This window comes from Echinops telfairi, unplaced genomic scaffold (genome assembly GCF_000313985.2).
Source record: "Echinops telfairi isolate 266 unplaced genomic scaffold, ASM31398v2 ScPeMD7_31;HRSCAF=116, whole genome shotgun sequence".
In the NCBI taxonomy this organism is placed as follows: Eukaryota; Metazoa; Chordata; class Mammalia; order Afrosoricida; family Tenrecidae; genus Echinops; species Echinops telfairi.
Window position 1 is genome coordinate 37220974 of NW_022103928.1, and position 13449 is coordinate 37234422.

The 13449-nt window shown below is 40.0% G+C and overlaps 1 protein-coding gene across 1 annotated transcript in view; it reads left to right on the forward strand.

Annotated features, from left to right (window-relative positions):
- The window catches only part of PTPRN2 (protein tyrosine phosphatase receptor type N2), a 1475949-nt gene that overhangs the window by 574763 nt on the left and 887737 nt on the right, over window positions 1-13449 (forward strand). The window contains exon 5 of the mRNA XM_045290142.1: window positions 1322-1484. Within this exon, the coding sequence (XP_045146077.1) occupies window positions 1322-1484 (163 nt within the window). The remainder of the gene's footprint in view (window positions 1-1321; window positions 1485-13449) is intronic.

Here is a 13449-nt window from a genome sequence, read left to right on the forward strand (position 1 = left end):
GGGGGGAACTTCCAAGATAACACAGAGTAGGCAGACAAGCCTGGATCCGACAATGAAACATTGGATCACAACAGTCTGATGTGCAACTGATCGTGAGGATGGCATAGGCCCAAGCCATGTTTTGGCCTGTGGCACCCTGAGGTGCTATGAGTCGGGAGCCAGCTCACTTACAGCCAACAGTCATAACACTTGCCTCCCAGATACATCCCTTTCTTTGCAGGCCTATGAAAGTTGCCTTCCGCATTTGCCCTTTTCTTTTTGGTCCTGTGAAAATGTTGGTGAGCTCCTGCTGGTTGTTCTAGCTCTGCCATTTCCACCCCACCATTCCTTATAGATAGGGTCTCTGGTATGAAGCCCTGCTCAGCTTCAGAATAAGTACCACCTCCATCACATTACTGCTTGTAAGAAACCTGCACTCTACCGGCTCGCTCAATTCCCCTGTGCCCTGTAAACTCATGCAGTTACAGGTGCCAGCAATGAAGGTGCCGACAGCCTTGGCGACAACTCTCCTGCCTCCAAGAATCTAGCCCTACACAAGTACATCAAGTACTTCATTTGTTTTGAGCCTTGGAGAGAATCAGGTGTCTGATTCTATATCTTGGGCCATTTGTCTTTTGACACTGTGGCACACTTCAGTACTCCTTTACACACCTTGTTTGCATTATTTATGAAGTGATTCCTTATCTTCCTTCATTTTTGGAGGGGGGTGGCGGGGAATCCTCGTAAGCCCATGGATGTACCCTATTCATTCTCACCACCACATCTTTGCTCTTGCTTCTCCCCAACAATGACACCGTTGTTCTCCTCCTCCAGTTCTCTAGATGCAATGGCTGTCTCCTCACCATGCCCTCTTGCTCACCGAATGGCATAGAATTCTTGTTGAATGTGAAGGGAGTACTGCTTAGCTGATTATTCTCTAATTATTGCCTGTAGATGACTATTAACTACTGTCCTTGACTGTCAAAAGTACCAATTATTGAGGGTATACTTAATACTAGGCCTGCTACTAGGGGTTGCTCATTAATTCATTAAGCAGTTCTGACCTAGGCATGAAAAGTCTACCGAAGATGTCCAAAAATGGAAACTCAAGGAGATTAAATGTGGAATTCAAAGTTTACAGTTAATGAGTCACAAAGCTAAGAGGGTGCCTGATTCACAGTGAACTGTTAATAAATGTGAATTTGACCAAACACTCTGTGTATTTAACATGGGTGTCTTGAGGCCAAATCTTTTGACATATATTGGTCTCATTTTCCCAGAATTCTGTGCACTGAAACTCAGCTCAAATATGATTGAGTCATGATTTTCGTTTGCTTTTCAGGGCCTCAAAACAGAGCATTGATCATGAGAGGAGCTATGGCCTGGAAAATGATGTTACTTTGGCCAAGACTCTTCAGCAATACCTTCCATACCTGGGGGTCCTGTCCCAGGCCACAGCTTCAAACGTGTACCCCAGGATGAAGACTGACAAACCACCAATTAAGGTAGAAACTTATAACTTACATTTTATGATCTGAGTTTGTCTCTTAGTTGGCTCCTCACAGTTTTCTCCAGGGTGCAGATACTTATGAATGTTTCATAAGTCTTCAGCTTGTCTTGATTTGGCTCCTTTATCCCCTACTAATAGAAAGGAAGTGATGGACTGGGCTACTCAGAGAGGGATGCTCACGGCACCCCTTCTTGTGTGACACATACTTCTAAGTTCAGCAATGTGGATGCTGCTGAGCCTACAGTAGGTGGCCACCTGTTGTGAAGAAGCTGAGCCAATTAAATGTCCAAATCACCCCCACTTGGGACTAAAGGTCGTTCCTATGCCTTTGGAATTGTAACTCTAGAAAATTCACTCTTAAAAATATAAACATAGCACCTAAGAGGCAAACCCGATTATCACTCTAAAAGAAAAGGACTATGAATTCACTATTTGTAATCTAGGGCATAGAGCATCCAAGGAGATTATAGCGATGGATGCTCAAAATTGAAGGGGGCAGAGGGTGGAGGGCAAGAAGACACCGGAATTGCTTGGAATTTGTAGGCTTAGGGTGACCAACTATCCCAGCTTTCCCACAACTGTCCTGGTTTTACCATTGAAAGTCTGTGTCCCAGGAAACTCCACAGTCCCAGGCCAACTGTGAGGCTGTGCAGCTGCCTGAGTGGGAGTAGGAATTTTGGTTCCGGAAGAATGAGATGGCTAGATCAGGAAGCTAGGAGAAACACAAATGATGGAAAATACATGGCTATAAACTTTTATCCAGAGCAAGCCCTAACCATTCTAATCCTCATCTTAGACAAAGGCAAAGTCTGACTGAGAGCCATTTTCGAATGTGAAACTTATTCACAAAAGCATTTTGGAGGCATGGAATTAGAAATATCCATGACATTTTAAAATGGGAAAGTGCTCATGATTAGCATGACAACTTATTCAACAGAATTGCCGAATTCTGACTTGCCTGGAAAGGGAAGGAGATGGCTACTAAAAGAATTATCTTCAGAGGCTGAGGACCATTATATAGTTTGAGTACAGAATTGTGGGCAAAATGTTGAAGTCCATATTATCCTGAGCATGTTGGATATTTGACAGTTATACAGTTTGAGTACAGAATTGTGGGCAAAATGTTGAAGTCCTTATTATCCTGAGCATGTTGGACATTTCACACTTTCTCTTTGACAAAGAGTTAGTTATACCACCACTTAAATTTGACTTTTTTTTTTCTTTTCTGAGATAGAAGCCAAACTGGACAACGTGGAGATTATTTTAGTTTCCTTTTAAATTCACCAGGATTTCATTGGGAGATTGGAGGCCCTTGGATTACCCTTGGCAATATCCGGAAAGCAATTTGGCCCTTTAAAAATATATCCTGTAGTCAAGAGGTTGAAATTCTTTCATAAATTCCGTGTTGTTTGTTGGGCAATGAGCACATATGTGGGAAGGTCAGGTCAAGGTGTTTTTGAGAGGAGACACCACTGGCGGGAGTTCATTTAGAATCTTGGTGAAATCTTGAATCTCGCACATCACAAAACAGATGTGCTTGAGCTGATACCTAGGGCTCAAGTAGAAAGAAAAAGTTTTGAAAATGATGGTGGCAACATATGTACAAATATGCTTGACACAATGGATGGATGAGTAGATTGTGATAAGAGCTCTAAGAGCCCCCAATAAAATGATTAAAATGACCCAAACAAAACCAGATTTGCAGATTGTTATAGAAGAATGCTGCAATTCCATAAATTCGGTGGAGTTTGATGTGGGCCGGATTAAGACATTCTATAGATTAAGAGAAAGGTCAAGATCTTTTGTGCTAACTGTTCTCTGAAATACCTTACATTTTGGCCCTTCTTAGCTATGTTTCGCCATCCAGCCTTTTAAAATATCTTTGATTGGGATGCATTTAGTAATGGTATCTGAACAGAGTGACTATCACTCTCTCATGCATCAGGAATTAAAAAAGTGTTGATACTGACCCAAGGCACTTGCTAAGACCAGATTGGATTCCAAAGCCCCAGGAAGACGGAATTGTATGGTTCCAGGGAAATCCAGACATTTTCCTCAGTGGCACAACATCCATAGTTTTCCTCTAGTAGAGAAGCAGCAGGGAAAAGATCCTCATGGACTGGCTGCTGAGTAGCCTGGACCATAAGAATGTGTTGGCCCCTGTTGTGGAGGGGAGAACGGGAGTCTTCATTCCTTGGGAAGGACACCGGTTACAGAGGTCTCCTATCCTCTGAAGGAGCCAGGAGAAGGCAAAGCACTAATGACCCCAGCACTGCATTTTTCCCAAGCTCCCCCAAACCCCCCACACCACCCACCTAGAACTTTTGCCACAGTGAAAAACACAGCTTAAAAAACTTTCCTTTGAATTACCTGCCACTGTCCATAGGCCCCAAATTTATTTGGCCTATTTCCTGCTTTTTGGGGAAAAATTTCTCCGTACTCCCCTAACGTATAAAAACTTATGTACTGTAACACATAATTAGGGATGAAATGTAAGTATCTGCTCTCACAACTCCCCCTGGATCTCTCCACGGCCCCTCAGGGGCAGAATCATCCACTTTGGGAAACACTCATCAAAAGACGAGTCTTAGCCTCATAGGAAGCAGGTTCATTCAACTCTAATGTTGGTAGTTATACTTAAATTTAAAGGTTTTTTTTTTCTGTTTTGCATTTTTTTCACAAATATTTACTTCAATATTCCTTGTTTTTTTAGTCAGAGACCAAACATGTTTGTGGAAACATGAAGAGTCGCACCTGGTTTTTTTCCCCTAAGGGAATTGATGAAGGGAGCATGTGTGCAGTGACATCAGGCATGCCAGCCAGTTGTGAGCTTTGCTGGTCCACCCAACAGCTCTCTGCCCCAGGGGAGCGGCTTCACCTCCCTGACCTCAGGTTCCTCGACTATAAAGCTGGGTGATAATCGTCACGATTGTTGTAAGGCTCAAACAAGAAAACACATGTAAAACTCATAGTGAAGTGTTCAGTATATATAAATTACTATATTTTTGCTGCTAACATATTAATAAAATCATGCTGCTAATCTATTAATATAATGGTATTTCAAAGGTGAAGTGAAAATTACATTGCGAGTCTTAGAAAACCATTCAGTGGACGCTGAGTAGATTTCTTTGACTGTACAAAGAAAAATCAGAGAAAAGCAACTGCACTTGCAAAACAAATTTAATCAATATAACCCAGTGCCTTAGAATACCAAGAAGCAGCAGGCTGCCATTCCCACCGTAAGCAATGCAATACAGATTTCATTTGTTTATTTCACGGCACAGTGGAAAACCAACATCTCTCCCAAGTCTCTTGAATATTGGTAATTTAAGTACATACAAATATAAAATCATCTTTTTGTCTTCCTCCTCTGTCCCCTGTTGTGTCTTTATCAAAGGGATCAGAAGCTTCATGCTCAGTCTTCACTACTGCTGTGGGATTTCTGGGCTTCTGTAATAGAGACATCACATCATGTCCCTAGATGCTGGACATGAATAATCAATACACAGCAACCCGTGTGAAGTCCAGAGATGGTTTTAGTAATATAAGTGATAAGGGAGAGAGAGTTATTAAAAGTTCCAGAGACTCAGAAGAACTTTGAATGAAAGAAAATCAGTTGAAATTTCTCTGTGAAGCCTGTGAACATGTTTTTCTCCTCACCTAATGGGGACATGATATAAGCCTAGACTTACGTCCTACGTGCCCTCTCTCTGTGCTACAGAAATAGACTGGGGAAGGCATGTACATGCCAAGGAACAATTTGCCTGATGGGACAACTAACAAAGCAACTAACGACCCAACAATCACACACTAATCAGTAGTAGTTGTGGCAGAGGGGCTTTCTAGTCGTGACTTAGGCACCCTGTGATTCTAATACCAGAGAATTTTAAACGTAGGACCCAGGATGGTTCTTAACCCAGTCTTCCCCATTCTGAAACTATGTTGTGACTGGATGTCTTTGCACTGGACCGTGCTTTCCTTCAGAAGCCCATGATGGGAATGTTGGGGAAGTTCGGTCTCGTGTTACATCACTTTGACTCTGCTAAGCCATCTAAGGGCCCCAGTGGTAGTAGGAAAGGGATGGCATCTTGTCCTTGCCTGCATCCTTACTTACACCCTACTTCTACAGATAGTAGGAATGGGAAAACTGAGACCAGCCTTGGGTTTATGAAGTATCCCATTCTGCAATCATTTTCTACCCTCTATGAGGGTAGACTTCTGGAATCTTTAAAACCCTTGCCTTGAAGGATGGTTCTATATCATGGTTTATGATCCAGCATCATTATGAGTGACACCTTTTTCCTCTTCAAAAAAGAGTCTCCATTTGAATAATACACAATATGTATATCCTACCACTCAGACGCTTTAGCACTCTGGTTGTAAGTTGGGACTATTCAGAAAACGAGCACTTGGTGGCATTTTTGTCTTAGGTATTAGCATTTTGCTTCTGTGTTAAAATAAATGGTGTTCTACATTTAAAGATGCATGAAACCCCAGAATGTATTAGTTTTCTGTCCAGTGTGTAAATGAGGAGAAGACTCTCAGTCATCTCTCTAGTGAACAGAGACTGAATAAAGTATGGGAAGTGCATAATCAGATCCTACCAAAGCTACTGTGCAGATGCTTGTTGCCAATAAATATCGTCGTCCAGGGATTTGGGCAGTGTTTTCTGACAACTCCCATCCCCTCAGTTGATAAAATAGTTCAGTTAGAAATGTAGGTTTTACATACTGATGATCTTTCAAGGGACAATCAATTCTGTTAGGTAATCAGAACAGGGACTAGGCTGTCCACTGGGCATGCTCAAAAATTCAGTCTCCAAGCCGGGAAGGGGCGGTATACCTGGGTGGGTGGTATACCTGGGTGGGGCCCAATCTGGGCCAGGTGAGCTTAATTCAGCCAATGGGATCCACCAGCACCATCCACCATGCCTCCCAGCAGAGGACCCTGAAAAGCCCGATTTGGAGACCATTGGGCTCTTTTCCAGCTCTCTCTTCCCAGCTGATCCTCGGCCGGCCGTGCTTCTCTGGCCTCAGTTCTCCACGTGTGGGTTTATAGTGCCCTGAGGAGGCCGTGTAAAACCTGAAGCTTCTTCTATCCTTTATAAAACTCACTTGGATCACAAACCAGCTTCGGCATGAATTCTTTCTCAGGCGAAGGCAAGGACCAAGATATCTCTCACCTGAGAAACCTAACAATTCCAAATGAATTATTTTATAAAGCTTTTTCTACATAGTCGTCATCAAAAATCTGACTCTGATAGAGAATCAGAGAAATATTCTGAATGTTTTATCTTTAGAAGCTTTAATACTGATTACTTTTAACAGTAGCTATAGGGAATAAAACCACACTGCTACCCTTTTAAATCAAACCACCTAACTCAAAGCTCTGGCAGACTAATTGAGCCTTTATTGATCGCTAAATCAAAGGAATCTTACGGGTGCATTGTGAGTTGTCGTGTTAGGTTTCTGGGGTGGTATATCTCTGCTCTTGTTTTGCAATGCTGAAAGAATCCACAAGGCAGAAGCACTTTTGTAATCCCAGTAAATTTTTTGAGGCAAAAGAAAGTTTCAGGCATTGCAGTCTCAAAAAGTACACACTATCCCTGAAATGTGTGCAAGGCCCCATGGCAGGGGCCGTGGGAAAGTTCACGACTGAAAATGGCCATTTCGGGGAAGCGTGGATAAACATGTGGAAGGAATACCAGAACAGGAGAGAGGATCCACACAAGGAACCAGGAGCAGGAAATCCCCAGAGTGAACTGGCCATGAGTGGGCTGGCATGCGTGTGCACGCCTGGGAGGAATCTCACCCTCTGTTTACCCCCTCCTAGTCCCACATGGCTTGGGAGGCATGGTTGGAGGTATTGGCCTGTCATCTTGGCTGAGTTTAGGCGCATTGTGTGATGTCATGTCGCTGGTGCCTCGTCTGTGCACCCAGATGTACCTCCCACCTGCGCCTAGGTGACTTGGGTCTGAGCATCCTCAGTTCTGGATTTTCCCATAGGTGTCTAATTAGTATGCCTGATTTCTTTCCAACCCCTTTATTGCAGCATGAACAGCTAATTTCTGTTGCATTTTTTATCACGAATCTAGTGACCTGTCAGTGGTTACTTACTCTTCTGGTTTTTTGGTTTTGTTTGTTTATTTTTAATTCCCTACAGGAGCCCGAGTGGTGCAGTGTTGGGCTGTTAGGCTGCTGACCACATGGCGGACAGGTGGCACTCAGGAGCCACACTTAGGGAGAAAGTGAGGCTTTCTGGTCCTCTAAAGACATACAGCCTCAGTAACCCCCCTGCTGGTTCTCGTCTCCCTCGTAGGGCTGCTAGGAGTTGAAAGTGACTCAAGGACAGGAACATTGGTTCGAATCCTCTCAACAGTTGCGTAGAACACTGTGGATTCTCTGTTTCCCCATATGACTGATAGAGGTTTCATCAAAAGTTATTGCTTGGCCTTCCCATTAATTGATTGGTTTTTGAAACATGGTTTTAAATATGTTTTTCTGGGACAGATCGTAAGCTAGGTGCTGGGACTAGACAGACACATCTTAGTCCCTGCAAATAATCACACAAAATATAGTGTAAGAGTTGTAATTGAGAGAAAGCTAAAAGTAAGAGGAATACCCCAGCGGTCTACCATGGGCTTCTAAGGGGATGAATGTTTTAAAGAACAACTAGAAATTTCCTGTATAAAATGTTACTTTAATTATAATGTAGACTGACACTAGGATTATTCCAATTTTAGGGAGAAAAGACCACAGCTACTTTCATTTGCCTTAGAACAGCAGGGGCTAAGGGGTATTCACATTATCAGGGAATAAGAATTCAGCCAGACTTTTAAAGCACTCTTGACACTTGCTTGAGGAATGTTGTGAGGGATAGACTCTAGAGCAGCAGCTCTCCACCTGTGGGTCGTGACCCCTATGGGGGTCAAATGAAAACTTCACAGGGGTCTCCTAATATATCCTGCATATTATATTTCTACATTATGATTCATAACAGTAGCAAAATTACAGTTATGAAGTAGCAACAAAAATAATTTTATGGTTGGGGGGTTACCACAACATGAAGAACTGTATGAAAGGGTCATGGCATTCGAAAGGTTGAGAACCACTGCTTTAGAAAGTGAATCTACCCTACCCAGCAACTTTTTCCTATGGGTTTCCACTGAAAGGAGAACAGAGAGAAGCCCATTCAAGGAATTCCATGCTTTAAAGAGCACATTGCCTCCTAAGCCATCTTAAAGCTTAGAAGAGAGCCACATGTTGAAAAATATCTTATGATGTTCAGAAAACTACTATGGGACTGGGGACAGAAGAGAACACTTCTGCAACCCAGAAGTTGACAATTGACATCTGAGCCGTAAAAGAGAAAGCGAGACAGATTGAAATTTTGCATAGTTCAGAAAACTGACAACTCGCTGCAAAGCACAGAGACCTATAGTCTAACTAGAGTGTAGTGCTAAGCCATGCTAAAAAATTCTTGATCCTGTCCTCAAAATAATGATAAACATAAATCACTGAGTCTAATGGATTCTGCAACAAAATGCACATTACTTTCCACGGTAGATTAGATAGACTCAGTCCCCATATTAACAGACATGTAGAAGGGATATGCCATTTTCTAACGGTATATCTTAATTACTTCTTTATTATTATTATATAGTAATTTCTCACAAATACTGGGGAAAGAAGAAGAGACAAGAAGAAACAAGAAACAGTGCTCGACGGTCTGCTGACTGAAGAGTCATAGAAGACGACCTCGATAAGTTTCTGTTATTGGAATTATTAGAAGAGAACTTTCAACAATGAAGATGTACCCAGAAGGAGTGAAAGCAGAACCACAAACAGAAATGTATATAGCAATGTTCATCAAAGCACTTCTCACAATAACCCAAACGGACAACAGCCTAAATATTCATTGACCGATTGAATGGATAATACAAATGTGGCATATCGGCACAATGGCTATTACTCAGCCATAGAGGAAATGGAGTCTGGATACAAGTTACAACTTGGGTGAACCTTGACAACATTATGCCGAGTGAAATAAATTGGATAAAAAGGACAAATACTGTATGATGAATATATAAGCAAATATATAGAAACCAAGGATTGTTGGTGTGTACCAGGGAGGCAAGATTGGAGAGAGAAGTGGTTAAATAACTTGTAAAAGGATAGTGATAATGGATGTGTATAATTTCTTAATTATATACAAAGAATTCATTGAGTTGGAGAATATTTTGTTATATATGTATTTTCACTGCAATAATTTTTATAGAAATATTCAAGTTAAAGTAATAAAAGATAAAGTATTAGTGGGGAAAAGTTAAAATATATATAAATGAGCAAATGGAGGATTGCAACAAAGGGAAGGAAATCACTAAAGATAATCAAAAGGCAATCCTAGAAATAAAGCCATAATATCAGATATAAATCATTATCTGATGTGCTGAATGATAGAGTACATTAGAAGAAGAAGATAGTGAATTTGAAGAAAGGCCAATAGAAGTTAGCGAAAGCACAACATAAGGTGCAAACTGGGACATAATATTCACAATATGTGGGATACTGTCATGCTAAAATATAAGCAATTGGAATTCTAGAAGAAGGTGAGCAGGAGGATATGGCAGAAAAATTACTTGAAGACATAATGGCTGAATATTTCCCCAAATTGATAACGGACATCAGAACATTGATCCGGAAAATAGAATGAATCTCAAGTGAACAAATTATGAGAAAATGAAACATAGACAATTCATAGTCAAACTGGTGAAAACAAAGATGACAAAGAAAAAAATTTTAAGAGCCTCAGGGTACTTAAAAATGTATACTGCATCCATAGGAAAAGTCTTAAGAGGGAAGCCATATTTTTCATTAGAAGCCCAGAAGACAAGGCAACATCTTTTAATTGCTGAAATGATGGAGTGAAGGAATTTACATTTTTTTATCCTTAACAATTGAATGTGAAAAAAGTGCCTCACAGAGACAAAAATATATAATTTACATCTGGATTAGGCGGATAACTCAAATGCTAAGAAAGGTACTTTAGCTTACAGGGAAATAATATCAGATAGAAATCTATAGGTACACAAAAGAAGTTTACAGAATGATAAACAGTGATTTTTAAGTAAATGTTAAAAAAATTACGTATCCACACAGACCTTCTGTGTGAAATTTCTGTGGAAGAAACATAGAAGTGAAATACAAAGGACAGGAGGAATATTGGAATTTTAAAATCTACATCTTAATTTCTGACTGGTGAAATGTGGTGTGATTTGAAGATTTGTTGTCTGCACGGTGGTATGACATTGCGCACTCCTGTGTCAGCCCCACAACCATGTTGAGCCCATTGTTGCGGCCACTGCGTCCGTCAGTCCGTCTCGTTGAGGTCTTCCTCTTTATTTATTTTTTGCCCCTCTACTCTACCTAGCACGATATCCTTTTCCAGGTACTGGTCTCCCTGGTGACGTGTCCAGAGGATGTGAGTCAAAGTTTTATCCTCTTTTCCTCTACGGGCCACTCTGGCTGTACTTCCAAAACATATTTGTTTGTTCTTTTGTCAGCCCATGGTACTTTCATTATTCTTTACAAGTACGCTAATTGCAATGTATCAATTGTTTTTTAGTCTTCCTTATTCAGTGTTCAACATCCACATTTATAGGAAGCAATCGAAAATACCAGGGCTGGGGTCAGGCACATTTTAGTCCTCAAGTAACACTTGCTTTTCAACACTCCAAGAAGGTTTTGTGCAGGAGATAGACCCAACATAATGTGTCACTTGATCTCTTGGCTGCTGCTTTCAGGAGCATTGATTGTAGATTCAAGCAGCCCACTGTGTAGCTACTGCTTGACGGCTGCTCTAGTTAGACCCTAAAGGGCTAAAAAATGTCTCAATAAATGTTGAAGGATTAAAAATTATATAAACATTTAAAAAACCAAAAAACTATGCTCCAATATGGTAGGCAGATTTTAGCAAATCAAATCCAAATATATAAAAAGACTAGTATATAATGATCAAGGGAGATTTATTTCAGAAAATTTAAATGCTGGTTTAGCAATTGAAAATCAGTGAGTATAATTCCATACTAATACTAATAATTCCATATCATAATTCTAAAAAACATATTAACAAAATGTGAATTATACTGATTGGTGTTAAATATTAAACAACAAAGGAAAGCCATAGGAGAATTTCCATTGATGGTGAAAACGTCTTTGATGAAAACCAACATTCATTAAAAATTACTGAATGGTGATAGGGTGAAAGCTTTCTACTTAATATAAAACATAGCACACGAGGATGTTTGCCCTCACTTCTGCTATCCAGCATTGTACGGGAGACCCTAGACAGTGAAATAAATCAAGAAAAAGAAATTTTAAAACTATCAACTGCTGGAACAAGTAAGTAAATGTAGTGAGGTCACATGGCACAAAGTAAACATACAAATATTAATTATATTTCTATAATCTAGCAACTGAAAATCAGATACTGAAATTTCTAGAATATAATCTATAGCCTCAAAATTATGAAGTCCTTGGGAAAAGAAAATGATAAAATGACTGGTCAGAACCATCATCGAGTTGATTCTGATCCCTGGTGACCCCATGGTACAAAGCAGGCTGTGCTACATCGGGTTTTCTTCAGTGATGCCACAGAGTGGCTTTGACCATCTACCCTTTTCATTAATAGTCTAACATAAACTGTGTCACCTAGGATCTGATGAGAGTAAAAAAGACTCAGATTAATGCAGACATATATTTTGACTATGTATCTGAAGATTTATTTATTTAGGTGCAAATTCCTCTAAAAGTGATCTGTAGTGTCAATAAAATCCAAATTAAAATACCAGCAAATCGTTTCTTATTTTTATGTTTTATTTTGGTAGTTTGTCAGGCTTATTCTAAAATTCATGCACAGATGCAAAGGACCAAGAGTAGGAATTACTTATAAAAGTAGAACAAAATCCAACATCTAGCACTTATCCAAGTTTAAACCTTATTATAAAATTACATCACTCAAGATAGTATTGTTAAGATAAATAATTAGATCTGTGGGACAAAATAGAAAGTCTAGCAATAAAGCCACACATGTATGGACAACTGATTTTCACTATAGGTGTAAAGCAGTTGTTCTCAGCCTTCCTAATGCCATGACCCTTTAATGCAGTTCCTCATGTTGTGGTGATCTCCAACCATAAAATTGCTGTCATTGCTACTTCATAACAGTAAATGTGCTACTGTTATGAATGGTAATGTAAATACCTGATGTGCAGGATGTATTGTTATTGTTACATATTGAACATAATTATAGTGATTAATCACAAAACCAATATGTAATTATATATTGTGAAATATTTATTTATAATTACAAAGAAATGAGATTTTGTCTTGAAGCATGGTGTAGCATTGGTAACAGCCTTCACACCAGGTACTCGTATGTGGGCATATCTGCATGTGGGCTGACCAACCTGGAGACGATAGAGGAGCGGAGCGGCGTCTCAGTTCCTAAGACCTTTGGAAATATATTCTTAAATCCCTGTGAAAGTGTCGTTCAACCCCCAAGGGGGTCACCCCCCACAGGTTGAGAATCGCTGGTGTAAAGGAATTCAGTGGATGAAAATTAATCATTACACTAAATGTTACTATAGAAGCTGGATTTCCATATGTAAACTTAAACAAACAATATCTTAATCCTTACCTCACACCACATAATATTAATTCAAAGTGAATTATAGAGCTAAATGTAAAACTAAAGAATAACTTTTAGAAGGCTACATACAAGAAAAGTTTGTGACCCTGAATTTAATAAGTATTTGAGGTTGTCTAGTTCCATAATTTACATTTTCAGAACCCCCATAGAGGATCAGTTGTAATTGATTCTTTAGCAGTGAGTTTGGCTTAGATATAACCACCACAACAATAAAGATCAATGTAAAAGAAAAAAATGACAAGTTGCACTTT